We start from the raw sequence: 14724 nt of genomic DNA, 5'->3' as shown, positions 1-14724 counted from the left end.
TTTAGACAAGTATGTTGATAGCTGCAGGGAAGCTCCTCCTCTCTGCACCTCCCTGGCTGTCCTGGCCTCCCTATGCCTCACTGACCTGGTCAACCATCAGCATCAACATAGCGGGAGCTCCTAGTACCATCAGAGGTCTAACTCCCTGTATCTTGGCAGATGGCACAGCAGACATGCTCTAGTCAAGTGTACATTTTCATCCTGTGCAGGATTTGAGTGCTATTCCCCCCCCCATCCTTACCCTAGTAGCCGAGAAGAAAGGCTGAAGATCCTTCATACTCTTTTGTCCTCCTCTGAGCTAGTCCTAAATAGCCATGCTTCCTCTCTGCAGGCTATGCCCCAGACCCCACCCAGGAAAGTGCCTGCACCCTCCAGAAACTTATCCCAAGACTTGCTGTCCAACAGGCAACTCCAAAGAGAAGAGGTGACACACCTTTCTGCCCCCAGCTATCATGCTAGCTAGTTGTGTGAGCTGGGCCAAGTCCCTGAACTTAGCACATTTCAGGCTCCTGGGTTGGGGCTATGTGGCTAATAAGCTCTCTCTTTGCTCTAAGAGAATATAACTTTATTTTAACAAATGTTTCCAGTATAAATGGCCCCCACAGTTTAAGGACATCTGAATCCACAGAAGAGAATGCCGTTATTCTATCAATAATAATTACTTATTGGTCCTAGTTGGAACTGTTTGCACTCAAACTTAAAAATATGCACGTGAATTAACTGGCATGTGAAGAGCTGATATTTGTGCTGTGTGTTGAGTGGCTTTGTGGCTTTGTAGAAGGGAATTCTCCTTTTGCTGCTGGATGGAAGGTACAACAAAGAAGGTAGGTACAAAGTAATGTGACATTAAAAAAAACAGAAGAATATAGATGTAGAAGTCCATTTTGAATGACCCGTATCTTATTGAAACACGTGGGAATCTATGTTGAGAATGAGAAAGTAGAATTTTCATGTAAGTGAAAAAGGTATCAAGAAGCATTCCAAAATTGAGAGCACTAGACCAATGGTTTATTAATATCTTGTAAGGCATACATTTAATATATGTATTTAACACAATGCAAAATACACTTAACGTATTTTATAGCACACACAATAAGAGAGAAGAGCAAAATCAGTCCATGTATTAGAGACTCCAATGATAGCAATACAATTTCTCTAGACCATATGTTTTCACACATAAAACATTAAGTTAGTAATAAATTCTTTTACTTTCTAAGCCACCCAACTAGCACACAAAATTTTAAGCTCTACAAAAGTAAATCACTTTCTCACATCAAAAATCTAACAAAATCTCAATTTTTTAATTTCCAGCAGTATCTACTACAACTGTTTTTAACAGTCTCTGCTTTAAATCTTTCTGGAACATTCACCTTGCACCCCATATATTCTAACCAGGCTTCCAGATTTAACCCAACTCTTTCCTTTCTGTGTAAGGTGGATATTCGTCACTCACTCAGTGATTTCCATGGACAGCCATGACTGCTGAGGCCAGCAAAAAAGCCTACAGTGCTGGGCTCACCTTAGAGTGAGAGACACATGTCTCCCAATGCCAAAAGTTTCACATGTCTAATGGAGAAATACCTTTCACCCTATTGATATGCTTCTCCCATATGCTTCTCTCTATATACAAATGTCCTCAAGTCAAAACTGCCTTCCTTCCAGGTCTCTCTCCTTTTCCTGCTCTCTGCCTTCCATTTTAGTTCACTGCTAAATAACTCATCTAACAATTAATAGTAGCAATTAATAGTAAAGTAGTAATAGCCACACATATACTATTAAGTCTGTGCCAAGAACTGTTGTACTTTATTTATATTTATTTAGTTAGTTCCCCTGTGAAGTAGGTACAATTACTATAAATTCTAAATTTACAGATGAGGAAATGGAGGCGCAGATTGGTTCAAAAGGCTCCAGGGGTCCCCGAAGTAAGTAGCAAGCCCAGGATTCGAACTCAAGTGTCTTGACTGTCTGGCTCATGCTCAAACACCACGCCATGCTGCCTCCACCTTGGAGGCATTTTAAATATGTCATTTTTTTTTTACAAATCAAGTCAGTAACTATCATATTTTGCTGTGGCTAATGGATAATAGTGACTAATGGCTAATATGGATGATATGATCTGGCACCTGTCTTATCTATAAACATTCCTGTTAAATCAACAAATGTTTTAGACCATTTTTGAAAAACCCAGAGAATTATCTTAATTCAAATGTGTGCCTCTCATGAAAGATAAAACAGTTTGGGGAAGTTCCCTCCAAATAGGCCCAATTAAGCAAGCCCTGTGCAGTGCTTCAGGCGGGTCCCAACAACTGTGGGTCTGCAGCTGTGGCCGGGACACATTAAACGTGTCCTGAGGCTGAGGCCCTGTCACACCTCGGTCCCCGATGCACACAGCCCCACCAGCTCTCCACCACATCCCAGGCACTATCCATGGTGCTTAGAGGTAGGCTGCACTGTGGGAGTGTGAAGGTACCGTTCCCGCTATTACATCACCTACTGGATCATAGAAAATGCCACTTCATGAACTTACAATCCTTTAATTCAATCAATAGCATTAAAAACGTAAAGATGTGCCCTTTTTATAAGGCATATCAGCCTCACAGTTGCTGAACGTGGATTGAGAATGAGCACTGGGGCCATTTATTGAGGAGGGAGAAACAGGAGATGCATTTCTTTGGAATCCCAGGTTCCTCTGGGAGCACATGACCAAGGCTCAGTCTTCAGTCTTACCCCTGGCAACATAATGACGACTGTCATCTTCAAACTCTAAGTAGGATTTTCAGAGAGGTAAATATTTTTAATAGTGCCCTTTGTTAAAAACAGGCTCATCCACTCCGGGCCCAGAGTGCCAAGAGTTCTTTCTTATGTTCAGCTTTCCTAATGGTCAGGACCGCGAAAGAACAGGTAAGACTTCAGATTCAGCTCCGCATGGCTTGACCATTTTTGCAGGCATCAGATAAAGAAGATTTTTCCAGAACCTTGAGTTATACGACGGAGGTTTATCAGCATTCCATTTCAGAACTCTGTGAGATTTCAAAAGCTGTAGTGATTCGGGGAAGAATGTGAAGTCACTGACAGGTGTAAATTCAATTAAGATGATTTTAATTTTCCTTTCTACCAGCGCTTCATGGAGTCCACTTTCAAGTTCGTACCTGACTTCATTAGACATGTAGCTTTTACTTAGGACGATGATCAGTCTTCGACTTTTTTCTATCAATGAGTGGATTTCATCAACAACAGCTAAAAATGCAAGATGTGGCACAGTAATTAAAGAGAACTAATTAAAAATTAAAGAAGGAAGACAGGAGATGAAGGTCTACTTTTGTATTATTTAACTCTACTTCACTAATAATTTTTCTCAAGACAAACCACTTATTCTCAACTTTATACACCTGTTAAAAACAATCATCTAAAACAAAAAATCATCTAGGTGACAGCAATAACCAACACTTGACCCTTACTCTGTGCCAAACCCTCTTCTAGATGTTTTATATATATCAACTCATTAAAGCATCACAATGACCCTATGTAGAAAGCATCATTATCACCACCATTTTACAGACGAGGAAGCCGAAGTACAGAGTGGTTAAGTAACTTGCCCAGAGTCACACAGCCAGTAAATGGCAGCATCAGAATCAGGACCTAAGCAGTCTGCTTCCAGAGTCCCATGATGCTATCTTGCCTCTCCGCAGGCAGGGAGGAGCACACTGAAATCTGAATTTAAAGATAAAAATATATCTATCCCACCATGATACCAGACCAGAAGTTGACAAACTTTCTGTAAAGGGCCAGGGAGGGACGATTTCCGGCGTTGTGTTACCCATCTCTGCTATTTAGCTCAAAAGCAAACACAGACAATGCACAAACTAAAGAGTGCATCATCACTGTGTTTCAACAAGGCTGATAGCCTGGATTTGACCCATGGGTGATCGATTGGCAATTTCTGGTCTAGACCTCTACCCCTTCTCCAATAGAGGTTTTGATCCCAACTATTTACAATTAAATATACAAACAGTCTTTCTTTTCATTTGAGAACTAAGAAGAAATCTATTTTTATTAATTAATTAGTATTTGTTTATGAAAAAGTAGTAGTATTTTCTCCTTCTAACTGGTAGTATTTTCCCTTTCTCATTTGTAATCTAGGAGGGGGAAAAAACACAGCTATTCCTTATTTACTGCTATGTCTTCAGTGCCCAGCTCAGAATTCGGCCCGACGATGGCACTCAGTATATGTTGGCTGAGTGAATGATGGTGGCAGTAGAAACACTTATATTGCATCCTTGGTAATGCATCAGCACCCAAACTATTCTGACACCAGATTTCAAATATTTGCGCTGGAAAATTTCAGAGAAAATATGGACGTGTTCCTAAATTTCTTGGCTTTGAACTGGAATTTGCTTCAATATATGTTTTGTGGTCATTTGTATTCAGATACTAATAAAAAACTGAATTGCATCACTAAAATCCGACACAAATCATCAATCTTCCTTTATTTTTCCTTTTCCGACTCTCCTAGCCTTTACTGTAATTTTCACACCAGTGTCAACCCAATAAAGAACAAGTATTTTCCGGTAAGAATGAACTGTGTTTATAGTCCAGAGGATCACGTATTAAATTAGGAACCGGTCCTGCTGTACAAAATATTACCAAGAAGGGTGTTCTTACTGTGGGGCATTTCTAGATAAATGCCTCAGGACAATGCGAATTCTGAGTCTGGTTCTGAAAGTGGAATGCCCTTTCCCCAAAGGTTCAGAGAACTAGGAAGGGCAATGAAGAGTCTGGGCCCCAGGGAGGCCACTCTCAGAAGCAGTGTAGTTGGCTTGTTTTCTCACTATTGATTATATTGAGTTACCTGGTTATTTCTGGTTTGGAGGATCATGTTCATTTGTTTTTTAAGCAAAACAGGATTGTCTTTTGCAAGGCTACACTATTTGGCTTTTAAAAAGAAAACCTTTCTACTAGTTTTCTATCTGGTATTCCCTTTCTTACCTCCCCCAGGCACGACATCCCTTTCAAATATGCATAATTTATACCCAAAGTGTTTCTCCAACACCCCGGGCAAAATCTCCACGGCAAAGGTGTGCTCCTCTCCATTCTCGGGTCCACATTCTTTTAGGTAAGACACAAAAGCATCATATGTCTTTCCATCTAGGAAATAAGGTTTACTCTTTTAATTACAGTGCAAATAAAAGTTTAAGTACAAATTTGAGTGAAAGTCACAAAAAATGGGAGTGGAACCATTGTAAAGGAAAAAATTAAGTAGAGCATCCTCCCATCCAAACTCACCAAATTGTACCCATTAAATATGTGCAGTTGCTTGTATATTGACTAGAGCTCAATGAAGTCGTTCAAAAAAAGAATACAGAAAATATTTTTGCCAGAAAACCAATTTAAAAATAGAACAAGAATGTTTAAACTAGGTAACTTGCAAGGTCCGTCAAATATTTTTTGGTTCTGTGGTTCTTTTTAGGCATTATTCTTTATCGCTGATTTTTTAAGTTGTCAAAAACAAGAAATAAATTCAATTATTATTAAAGACAAACAAAAAATAGCCTCCACAAACCTCCCAAATGCTAATCAAGCAACCAATTAGCAAATTGTTTTTTAAGCATGTATGTTAAGACTCTCACTGTTTGACACCATAGAGGCATGGAGAGAAATACGAGATATAAATCCAGAAACTAAAGGAATTTAAAGGCAATAAAAGGCACCAAGGAGCCCAACTATGTCCTCGTTCCAGGAGAGGAAAGCAAATGTCACCTTGGCTTTCTCATATCAGCTAATTCTACCACGATCCTAAAATGTCTACCCTCAAAATGACCCATTGGAAGGCAAAGGCAGAAACAAAGCTGAGCGTTTACACTGGCAAGCAGGAAGAAACAATAGAAGTGATTTAAGCACTATGCTATTGTAACACATGCTGTGATATTTAAAAATATTATATGTTCTTAGATGCCAATATGAAAACTTCCTGTCTGTTGAAAGGTTTTCATTGATAATAACATCTCTCCTATTTAATTCCTGATAATGAAGCAGTGTTCCGGAGGCTAACGGGACAAAGTCAAAACAAAAGAGTTACCTAAATAACAAAGACCACTGTGGGTCTGCAGCTGCAGTTTGTAGTTACCCACTATCTGGGTAACTACAAAATTATATACACCACCCTCTTCTATCTTCATCCAACCTATCTGAGAAGACAAAGCCGGCAAATGCAACAACTGAAAACGTTTACAAATAACACGTTAGCAGATGCGAGACAGTATAACAAAACAAGTAAAACAAACAGAATCAGCTTGGTCAGAGCCTAAAGAGTGATCTCTAGGGGACATGCTTTCTGAGAAAAGGAAATTTTGAGTCAGGTCCTGAATAATACAATTGACGCTAACTGGGACTGGTAGAGGAAGAAGGGGAAGTGGGCGGGGAATGGTCTCTCCCTGTTCCATGACAATTGGTTAGATGGTACAGGGGTTGGATTTATGCTTGCATATAGTATTGGGATTATGAATTTGCTACTGAGTTGAAAACTAAGTATAATTGGATCCTTTATTAAAATCTAATAGGACAAAACCATTTTAGGTCCATGTTCTTTGTGGTGCATATCACCTATGCTCAACAATTCAGCCTAGTATCTTCAGTGGCATCCAGGTTCACAAAACAACTCTTTTTGTTCCTGGCAAAGCTTCTTCAATTCTACTTACGGCATTCAGGTTCAGCAGTTCAAGTCCGAACCTATTGTTGATGGAAAGCAACTGCTTTGCAGAACTGCATGCATATAAAAGCAAGGATATTTTGGTAAAACCTGCAGAATTCACATGCATATCGAAGGTAGGTGAAGTTGGTAAAAACCGAACCAGTTCCTAGTTTACTCAGAAAATGGGTGCCCCAAGTAATTCTGTTAGATTGCTGTGAAATAGAACTATTTAATAGTGTAAGAGCTACAGCTTGCACTTGTAATCATTATGTCAGTTATTAGAATAGGCACCAAGATGTAAGAAATAAATAAATACACTTTTTTAAAAGGTACCTTTTTTTTGTAATCATGATGTTACTATTGCAATAAACCAGGAAAACAATTCAGTTAAGTTTATATGGTGATATACAAGTAATACAGCTTTACTCTTAGCCATGAAAAATGAAAAAATGGTTTTTCAGCTATCGATCGCTTTCAAATACCTAATTTCAAGCAATTCTCTTCTTGGTTTAGCAAATCTTGTAATTTATATTACAATTTCTTTTAAACCCAGGTAATTGAATGGCTTGCTGGTTTTGATAACTGACAAAGTGAAGTGTTTAAAATAAGGTATTTGGAAGCTAATAATAATTATTTTGGGTTCTGTATAAACGAAACCCTCACGTGAATGTATATTTGGGACTTTAAGAAGTCAGGCTCATGCCTCTCAAACTGTGTTAGGCAAATGATCATGTTTTCATTTCATTTGACTGGTTTGGGTTGATTGCTTTCTTTCATTTCCAATCCTTCAAAAACCAATACTGAAAACATTCTTGGATATTGCATCGATATCAAATTGCTATGAAAGTTTTAGTTTTTGTACTTATGTCTCTATTTCTGTCTTTTTCACGACTGATCACTGTCATGGGTCATACTTTTAAAAGAGCTGATGTACAGCCCATCTATAAATGTTTCTATGCACTGCCACACTGGGAGGCAGGAAGTGCGAACTGAAAAAATTATCTGTGAAATTGGGTCAAAGACAGAAAGGGGGAAAGGGGGAAAAAATCTTCGTTGAAGATCAGAAAGATATTAGTGAATGCCCATTTTGAGATATGTTCTGGTCCATGTAAGTAGAGACCTGTTCAAAAGGTACCAAAAATAGATCTCTCAGTTGTAGCATTTTTCTCCATCACCAAAATTGCATACACACACAGGCTCAAAGCTGAAGTAATTAGCTTTGTTAATTTGATATTATTAACTAAAAGCTGTAAATGTGAATCATGAATCTAGAAAAATCTCACAGGGACACCATGAGACTTCTTTCATAACTTGAGGTCAGGAGGGTCTTTCTACTTGTGACCACAAATCTAGAAACCATAAAAGGATAAACTTGAGTACATTAAAAAAACCTTCCATAATGATAAAAATGTACACCTGAAACTAATATAACACTGTGTCAATTATACTTTAAGAATAATAAAAAATATCTTCCACATATCACACTACTATAAGCAAAGTCAAAAGACAAATTACAATCTGGGAACAATATTTCCATTTCATATTATAGACAGGAGGCTAACCTCCTTAAAATATAAGTAGCTCCTAGAAAGGTTTAAACAAGAAAAAAAGGCCAACAACCCAACAGAAAAATGGCAAAGGATATGAATGAGTACTTTGAGAAAGTAAATACAAATGAGCCTTAAACAAATGAAAAATTACGCTCTTGCATAGTAAGTGAAATGCAAATGAAAACTACACTGAGATGTAACTTTTTACCTATCAGATTGGCACATGGCCAAAAGGATGTGGGCAAGGCCATGGGAAAAAAGTTACCCCCATTCTTTGAAGGTGGTAGGAGTATGGTAGTAGGCAGGGCAAATTGGCAATGTCTATCCAATTAACAACTGTATCTACCCTTTACTATTGCTAGCAATTCCACTTTGGGGAATTTTTCCTGCACACAGATGAAACAATGACTCTACAAAACTCTCTGTCACATCATTTCTGTAATAACAAAAGGTTGTGAATAACCCAAGATGTGACCAAACAGGGATACATCTGCAGACATAAAACTCTGCACAATTCTAACAAATAGGAGGCTTTATCAACTGATACCAAAGTGCATCCAAAGCATAGCAAAGCAAAGTTCAGAATAGTGTACATAATTTGCCCAGATCTGTCCTAGATAGGTGTGGGATTTGATCCTATATTCATATTTGTTTGGATATACTATCAATGGCAGACGATGTGGGAAACACAGACATGGGACAGGCTGACAGGGCGATTTTCTACTCTTGGACTTTCTGCATTTTGAACTGTGTGCCTTACACACACACACACACACACACACACACACACACACACACACACACACACACAAAGCAAGTGCAATGGATTAGACTGATTTTTTAAATTCAGGAATTATCTTTTTTTATTAAACTGTAGTTGACACAATTCAGTAATTGTCTTGAAACTTGAGGACTTCTTCAAATTACCTTTAAAAATAGAGAAACGGAGACACAGGGTCACCAGACAGAGAAAAACACAGATCTAGGAAGCTAGAACCCAGGTCACTTGGCTTCTAGTTCAGGGTTCTTGCAGATACATCAGGTTGCCTCCTTTGTCAGGTTAAAATAATGAACCATAATACAATTCAATTCTATTTAAACGAAGTTTACTGAATCATGCACATTATATACGGTGCCCAGATAGTGTGTGAATAACGATAGCCCCTGGGCACAAGCATCTCACAGTGCATTTAGAAGGACATGACATACATGTATAAAACAATTAACAATTGTTTGGCAAACAGTTTCTGGCAACATACAAGTAAGTACAAAAAGGAAAGATGCTAGGCAATGTTCAAATCAATTTTTCCGATGGAAAACCTCTACCACACCTTAAGACAACAATATAATCAAAATGAAATGAAATGAAGATTAGTGTTTCTTTATTTGGTTTCTTAATGAAGCCGTAAGATAAGAAACCCCAGTATTACGATATTCGTTACCTGTTAACGTTTCATCTTTTCCCATGAAATGTCTATAAAATAGGGCCAAGTCAACTCTATAAATGACACCCATAATCACTAGGAACACAGCTACCACTGAGATCAAAACAGCTATGATCATTCCTCTGGTGAAGACGTAGCCTGGGATATCAACCATCTCTTCTAGAAAGAAAAAGACAACAGGAATAATAAGTGAAAGACAGTTTACCAGTGTCTTCCACCATCACACCACAGTTGTCAGTTTTTACGCTGACCAGTGATCCAGTTGTGAACCCAACACATCCTATCAACTTAGTCCACATTCTGCCGTTAGTCCAGAGTACTGATCTTATTACTCCAATTTTTAAAGAATAAAAATGGGTACAAGCATATTCAGAGACCTGACCTGAAAGCATTGTGATATAGCCTGTCCCAACTTGGGGAAGGTGAGTCTCTAGGACAGTAAGATATCAGGGTGAAATGCAGAGGGACCCAAACTTACATCTCAGCTAGTATGCTGTGAACATAAATGAATTGCATAGTCTTGAGAGAGCAAGCACTGAACTGAGATCATCTGGGCTCCCCGCCTGGCTCCATCACTTAGTCTGAGTCCTAAGGAAAGTCACTGATGCCCTTAACTCTTAGTATCTTCATCCGTAATATGAAGCCACTTCTGAGCAGCTTCTGGGTCAATGGACCTGGGTTGTACTGTGTTGGCAGAGGAAGGAGGGGGATGGCTCCGGAATGCTCCGTCAGGTAGGCAGTGCAAAACTTTAGGAGTCTACTGATGTGAGCCATCAACTGTCTACCTGCCAGGTCCAGGGACTGGTTCAAGGAAGGGAGGCCTCAGTTCATCTTTGTTGAATGAATGACCACACCCAAGGGCCCCCTGTGCCCAGTGCCCAGCTAAGGTAAGCTGGAGGCAACAGTACACCCAGTATCATTGGCCTCATCCTACACTGAGCTGCAAGCTTGCCTACGATCATTGTGGGTGTGCCGGAGCTGCCCTGCCTGCCTCCCCCACAACACCCAGCCACACATCTGTCTCCAGGCTGCATCTGCTTCCCTGTCCGGAGCCCCTGGTTTCTACCTGGGTCTGCAATATGATTGAGAGCAAAAGATAAGAGTTTGTGTTTTCATTCTTTGCACAAAATCAATGCACAGGGAACTCCAGCTGGGCACTGAGTCCCAGTTTAGCCTGAATGCCTGACACAAGGTCGACAATTTCACCTCTCGGGAGCTTGCTTCCTGGGTTGTAAAATGAGGGAGTGGTGATCTTTGAGGGGTGTCTCAGCAGCAACATTCTAAGCTTCCACAAACTTCCACAATAAAACTTTCTCATACCTTTTTTCAACAAGACAAAGTTTATGGTGTCTGTGCCTCCCTCGCTGGCCACAGCACAATTATATGAAAACTTAAGATTTTTTTCATTAATATTCTCAATTCTCAGTATTATTGATGCATACAATTTGCCATCTGGAGTCCTGTAAAAGAGGAAATAATTCAGTGATAGGCGTTGGTCATTACCAGCAACATTACCCACGAGAGAGGAAGTCATACGTGCAAATACCCAAGAGCAGTGGATCTGTTGGCTCTATGGAACCTTCCTTTTCTGACGGGGACTCAGAGACTGGGCCACCAAGAATCTCGGCTCCTCCAGGGAGCATCAGGGCGGGCAGAAACAGCCTTCCTGAGACCACCTGGGGAACGATGTTGTGCACTGCCCAGAATGAAAATGCTGGAAGGTAATGATGCTGACTTGAAAACACAAGAAAATATTCTCTCAGTTATTTCCCCCTATTTCTCGTCTCCTAACTACTTAAGTTTTCCTCCCACGGGGAGGTCTCCACTGATCGTGACAAGGCTGCAAAAGGGTTTGGCATAAATACAGATTCTTATCAGGTTTCTCCATGCAATCCTAAAGATCACTTTTATTTGTTCAGCATTGAAAATAAACTTAAGAATGACACTATTCGGGGCACCTGGGTGGCTAAGTCAGTTAAGTGTCCGACTCTTGACTTCGGCTCAGGTCATGATCTCAGGGTCCTGGGATAGAGCCTTGTGTCGGGCTCCACGCTCGGTGTGGAGTCTGCTTGAGATTCTCTCCCTCTCCCTCTGCTCCTCCCCCTGCTTGCATGTTCTCTCTCTAAAATAAATAAATAAATCTTTTAAAAATAAAAAAGAATGACACTATTCTCAGACGCACCCATAGGCACATGAGAAATACCAATTAAGCCATTCAGGGAGTGTCAGAAAATGACTTAGACAAACACCAGCAGCAAGTTGTCTTTCTCTTCTTAAGAGATTCACGTTGTGCTATCGTTGATGCAAGGCAACTGCCCATGACATCAGCTTCCCCACCAATGACAACCTGTGAAAGCCCTCGCCAGGTGGGGTCACTCACCTGCCACAGCAGGTGTCTCTAGTACTCGGGACACGGCACCCACTGTAGCCTCCAATAGTCTCAAATACATTTTAGAACGTAATTCTGCACAGAAGTCACCAAACCAGAAATATCAACTATTTAAAATCAGTGAAAGACCCCGAAAGTAAGGCACAAAAGGTCAGTGAGAAGCCAAAACAGGTGACGGAAAAAGCTCATGCACCTAATTCTAAAGAAAGACCACCTTACTCCCCTAGCTTAGCTTAAGCTCCATTTCAAATAGTTTGGCAAGTTGGTCTTCTGTCCCCCCAAAGATTAGCAATAGATCACGAGAAGGGGGACATCCAGAACTCGAGTGAAGATCTGATGCTGAGGATAAGACACAATGGCAAGACATGTATTTCAGCTGGACCAGCATTCACACGCCCACTACCGGGCGAGGCCACAGACCTTGCACCATTAGAAGCTCGCAGGCAAGTGTCAGCAAGAATCGAGAGCTGCCTGTGGGATGACAAGGAATGTTTTGAAGTATAAAAGGCAGAAAAAAACCTCAAAAGTGCAGCCAAGGTGACAGACACCTTGGGATTACTACTCACTAAAACCTGAGTGTATCAGGACATTACTAAGTAGAGTAATGACCCGAAGTCATTCAGAAACACCTAATGACCACAGGCTTGGCATGTTTTAATAAGTGTGACCATTCCTTACTGGAAGAACATAGGCTATGTAAGTACTAATACACATGTGATTTGAAACTTTTTGCACCAAGAGCTGCCTCCTAGATACTTACATCTAACCAATGCCCTCTTTGTGTTTTTTTTTTTTAAATTTCTTTTACCTGTTCTTACTGTGTTTCTAATTTCCATTAATGGACTCTTGACAGCAAAATGCTGCAATAATAACTATGTTCAATGTCAATCTGCCAACAGTGAATGTCACAGGGTAGGTGACGTGTACATTAGTGTTTCCTTGAGACAAAACTTACATCTGACAAGCTTTGGAGACTCTTACATGATTACCAATCTTATAAGATGCTTAAGTAAAATCCCCATCCCCTTCAGATCCTGACTGACCAAAAGCTACTTTTGTAAGATGATGTGAAAAAGTCCCACTGACCTTCTTTTTCTAGCTTAGATCTTGGCAATAGATTTCTGCATAATCCGTCAACCTAGAGCATGGTAATTATAAGTATAAAATATGTAAATTATAATTAAAATTTAAACTTAAACATCCAGTCATTGATTCAGGACTCTGGGGTTTTTTTTGTTTGTTTGTTTGTTTTTGCAATTGCACTACTAGGTATTTATCCAAAGGATACAAACATACCGATTCGAAGGGGCACATGCACCCCAATGTTTATAGCAGCAATGTCCATAATAGCCAAACTATGGAAAGAGCCCAGATGTCCAGGACTCTGGTGTTTTTTTATATCATGTATCTACAACAAAAGGTGATTTGTATATATTGTGACAAATAATGTATCACATATACATACCTAGTTCTTGTTATGTTCTCTTCATGTACATTAGGTTCCTTTCCATTTTCTTCCCACACGTTCCAATAAACTGCATCCTTTTCATTCACCAAAGCAGAGCAGTTGAGTTCTACATCTTTTCCTACATAAAAGTTGATAACCAATGTTCTGATCTTAGAAACTCAGATTTCCCAAAGGTATAAAATGAATATAATCACTATATGTTAACCTAATATATAAAGATAATATAGTGCTATGTTCCAGAAACAAAACAGATATGCCTTATTTTTAAATTTAAAAAAATGTATAAAGCAGAGAAATTAGGTAGCAATTATAAGCCATCACCAAAATATGAATTGGTTTCTCTTCAAATGTTTATGTTTAAATCAATTATTAAAACTTAGAGTGGCCAGTGGACTTTCTTTTCAACATACAATTTAGTAGGGACTGTCAGACCAACACTCCCACGGCAACTTCTAGAAAAACAAAATGGGTAAGTCACACACAAAAAATGAAATTAGCTAAAAGGTATAGACCCCCAAGTGCAGAGAAAACAAAGAGAAACAGTGGAGCTGAAAACACCGTCAGGAAAAAGCCCTTCGGGGGTGGCGGGGGGGGAGCTGAGATAGCCAGCCGTCTTATTCTTGGGAGAAATTTGTTTTGGTTTGTACAGCGTAGAGGGAATCTCATAGAAAAAAAGAGAGCCCAGTGGAAATTCTGACAGCCACACGGGCTTACAGGATGACTGCTGAGGAGGCTGTGAAGGCTGACCGGTTTCTCCTACAGTCTCATAGTACTTAGGAGAGAAAACCCCCATAGAGGAAACGATGTACAACAAACACAGGCCTGAAGGCCCCGTGCCCCTCCCCCGCCCACCTTAACCACACTGCAAGAAATCCCAGAGGAAAGTTTTCAGACTCATGAAAAATTATCCCAGATGAAAGCAAGCAACTACAGGAACAAATGAAGAGCACAAGAAAATACAAATATTTGAGTAAACATAAAAGACTGTGGGTTATTTAAAGCAATAATAATGTGATCTATTGTGAGTTTTAGCACATCTGCAAGAGAGAAATACATAAAATAACAGCACAACCTGAGGTAGGAGGGACAAATGAAATGAACTGTTGCAAGGTCCTCCCATGCTGTGAAGTTATGAATGTGCTGAGATGTATGTTTGTCTTATTGCAGTCAGACAAGGATACATA

At 39.7% G+C, this 14724-nt stretch overlaps 1 protein-coding gene across 8 annotated transcripts in view; it reads right to left on the bottom strand.

Moving 5' to 3' along the window:
• Nucleotides 1-999: 999 nt before the first annotated feature.
• Nucleotides 1000-14724, bottom strand: part of IL18R1 (interleukin 18 receptor 1) — a 36605-nt gene continuing 22880 nt past the window's right edge. For 7 of the 8 annotated variants that reach the window (XM_027624091.1, XM_027624092.1, XM_027624090.1 and 4 more), the window contains 5 exons: nt 13538-13658; nt 11004-11143; nt 9681-9842; nt 4987-5145; nt 1000-3237 (listed from right to left, as the gene is read on the bottom strand). In XM_027624091.1, the coding sequence (XP_027479892.1) occupies nt 2882-3237; nt 4987-5145; nt 9681-9842; nt 11004-11143; nt 13538-13658 (938 nt within the window). In that variant the 3' untranslated portion in view covers nt 1000-2881. The remainder of the gene's footprint in view (nt 3238-4986; nt 5146-9680; nt 9843-11003; nt 11144-13537; nt 13659-14724) is intronic. The other variant, XM_027624095.1, reaches the window with a different exon arrangement.

This window comes from Zalophus californianus, chromosome 8 (genome assembly GCF_009762305.2).
Source record: "Zalophus californianus isolate mZalCal1 chromosome 8, mZalCal1.pri.v2, whole genome shotgun sequence".
Classification (NCBI taxonomy): domain Eukaryota; kingdom Metazoa; phylum Chordata; class Mammalia; order Carnivora; family Otariidae; genus Zalophus; species Zalophus californianus.
This window is presented reverse-complemented; position numbering and strand designations above follow the sequence as displayed.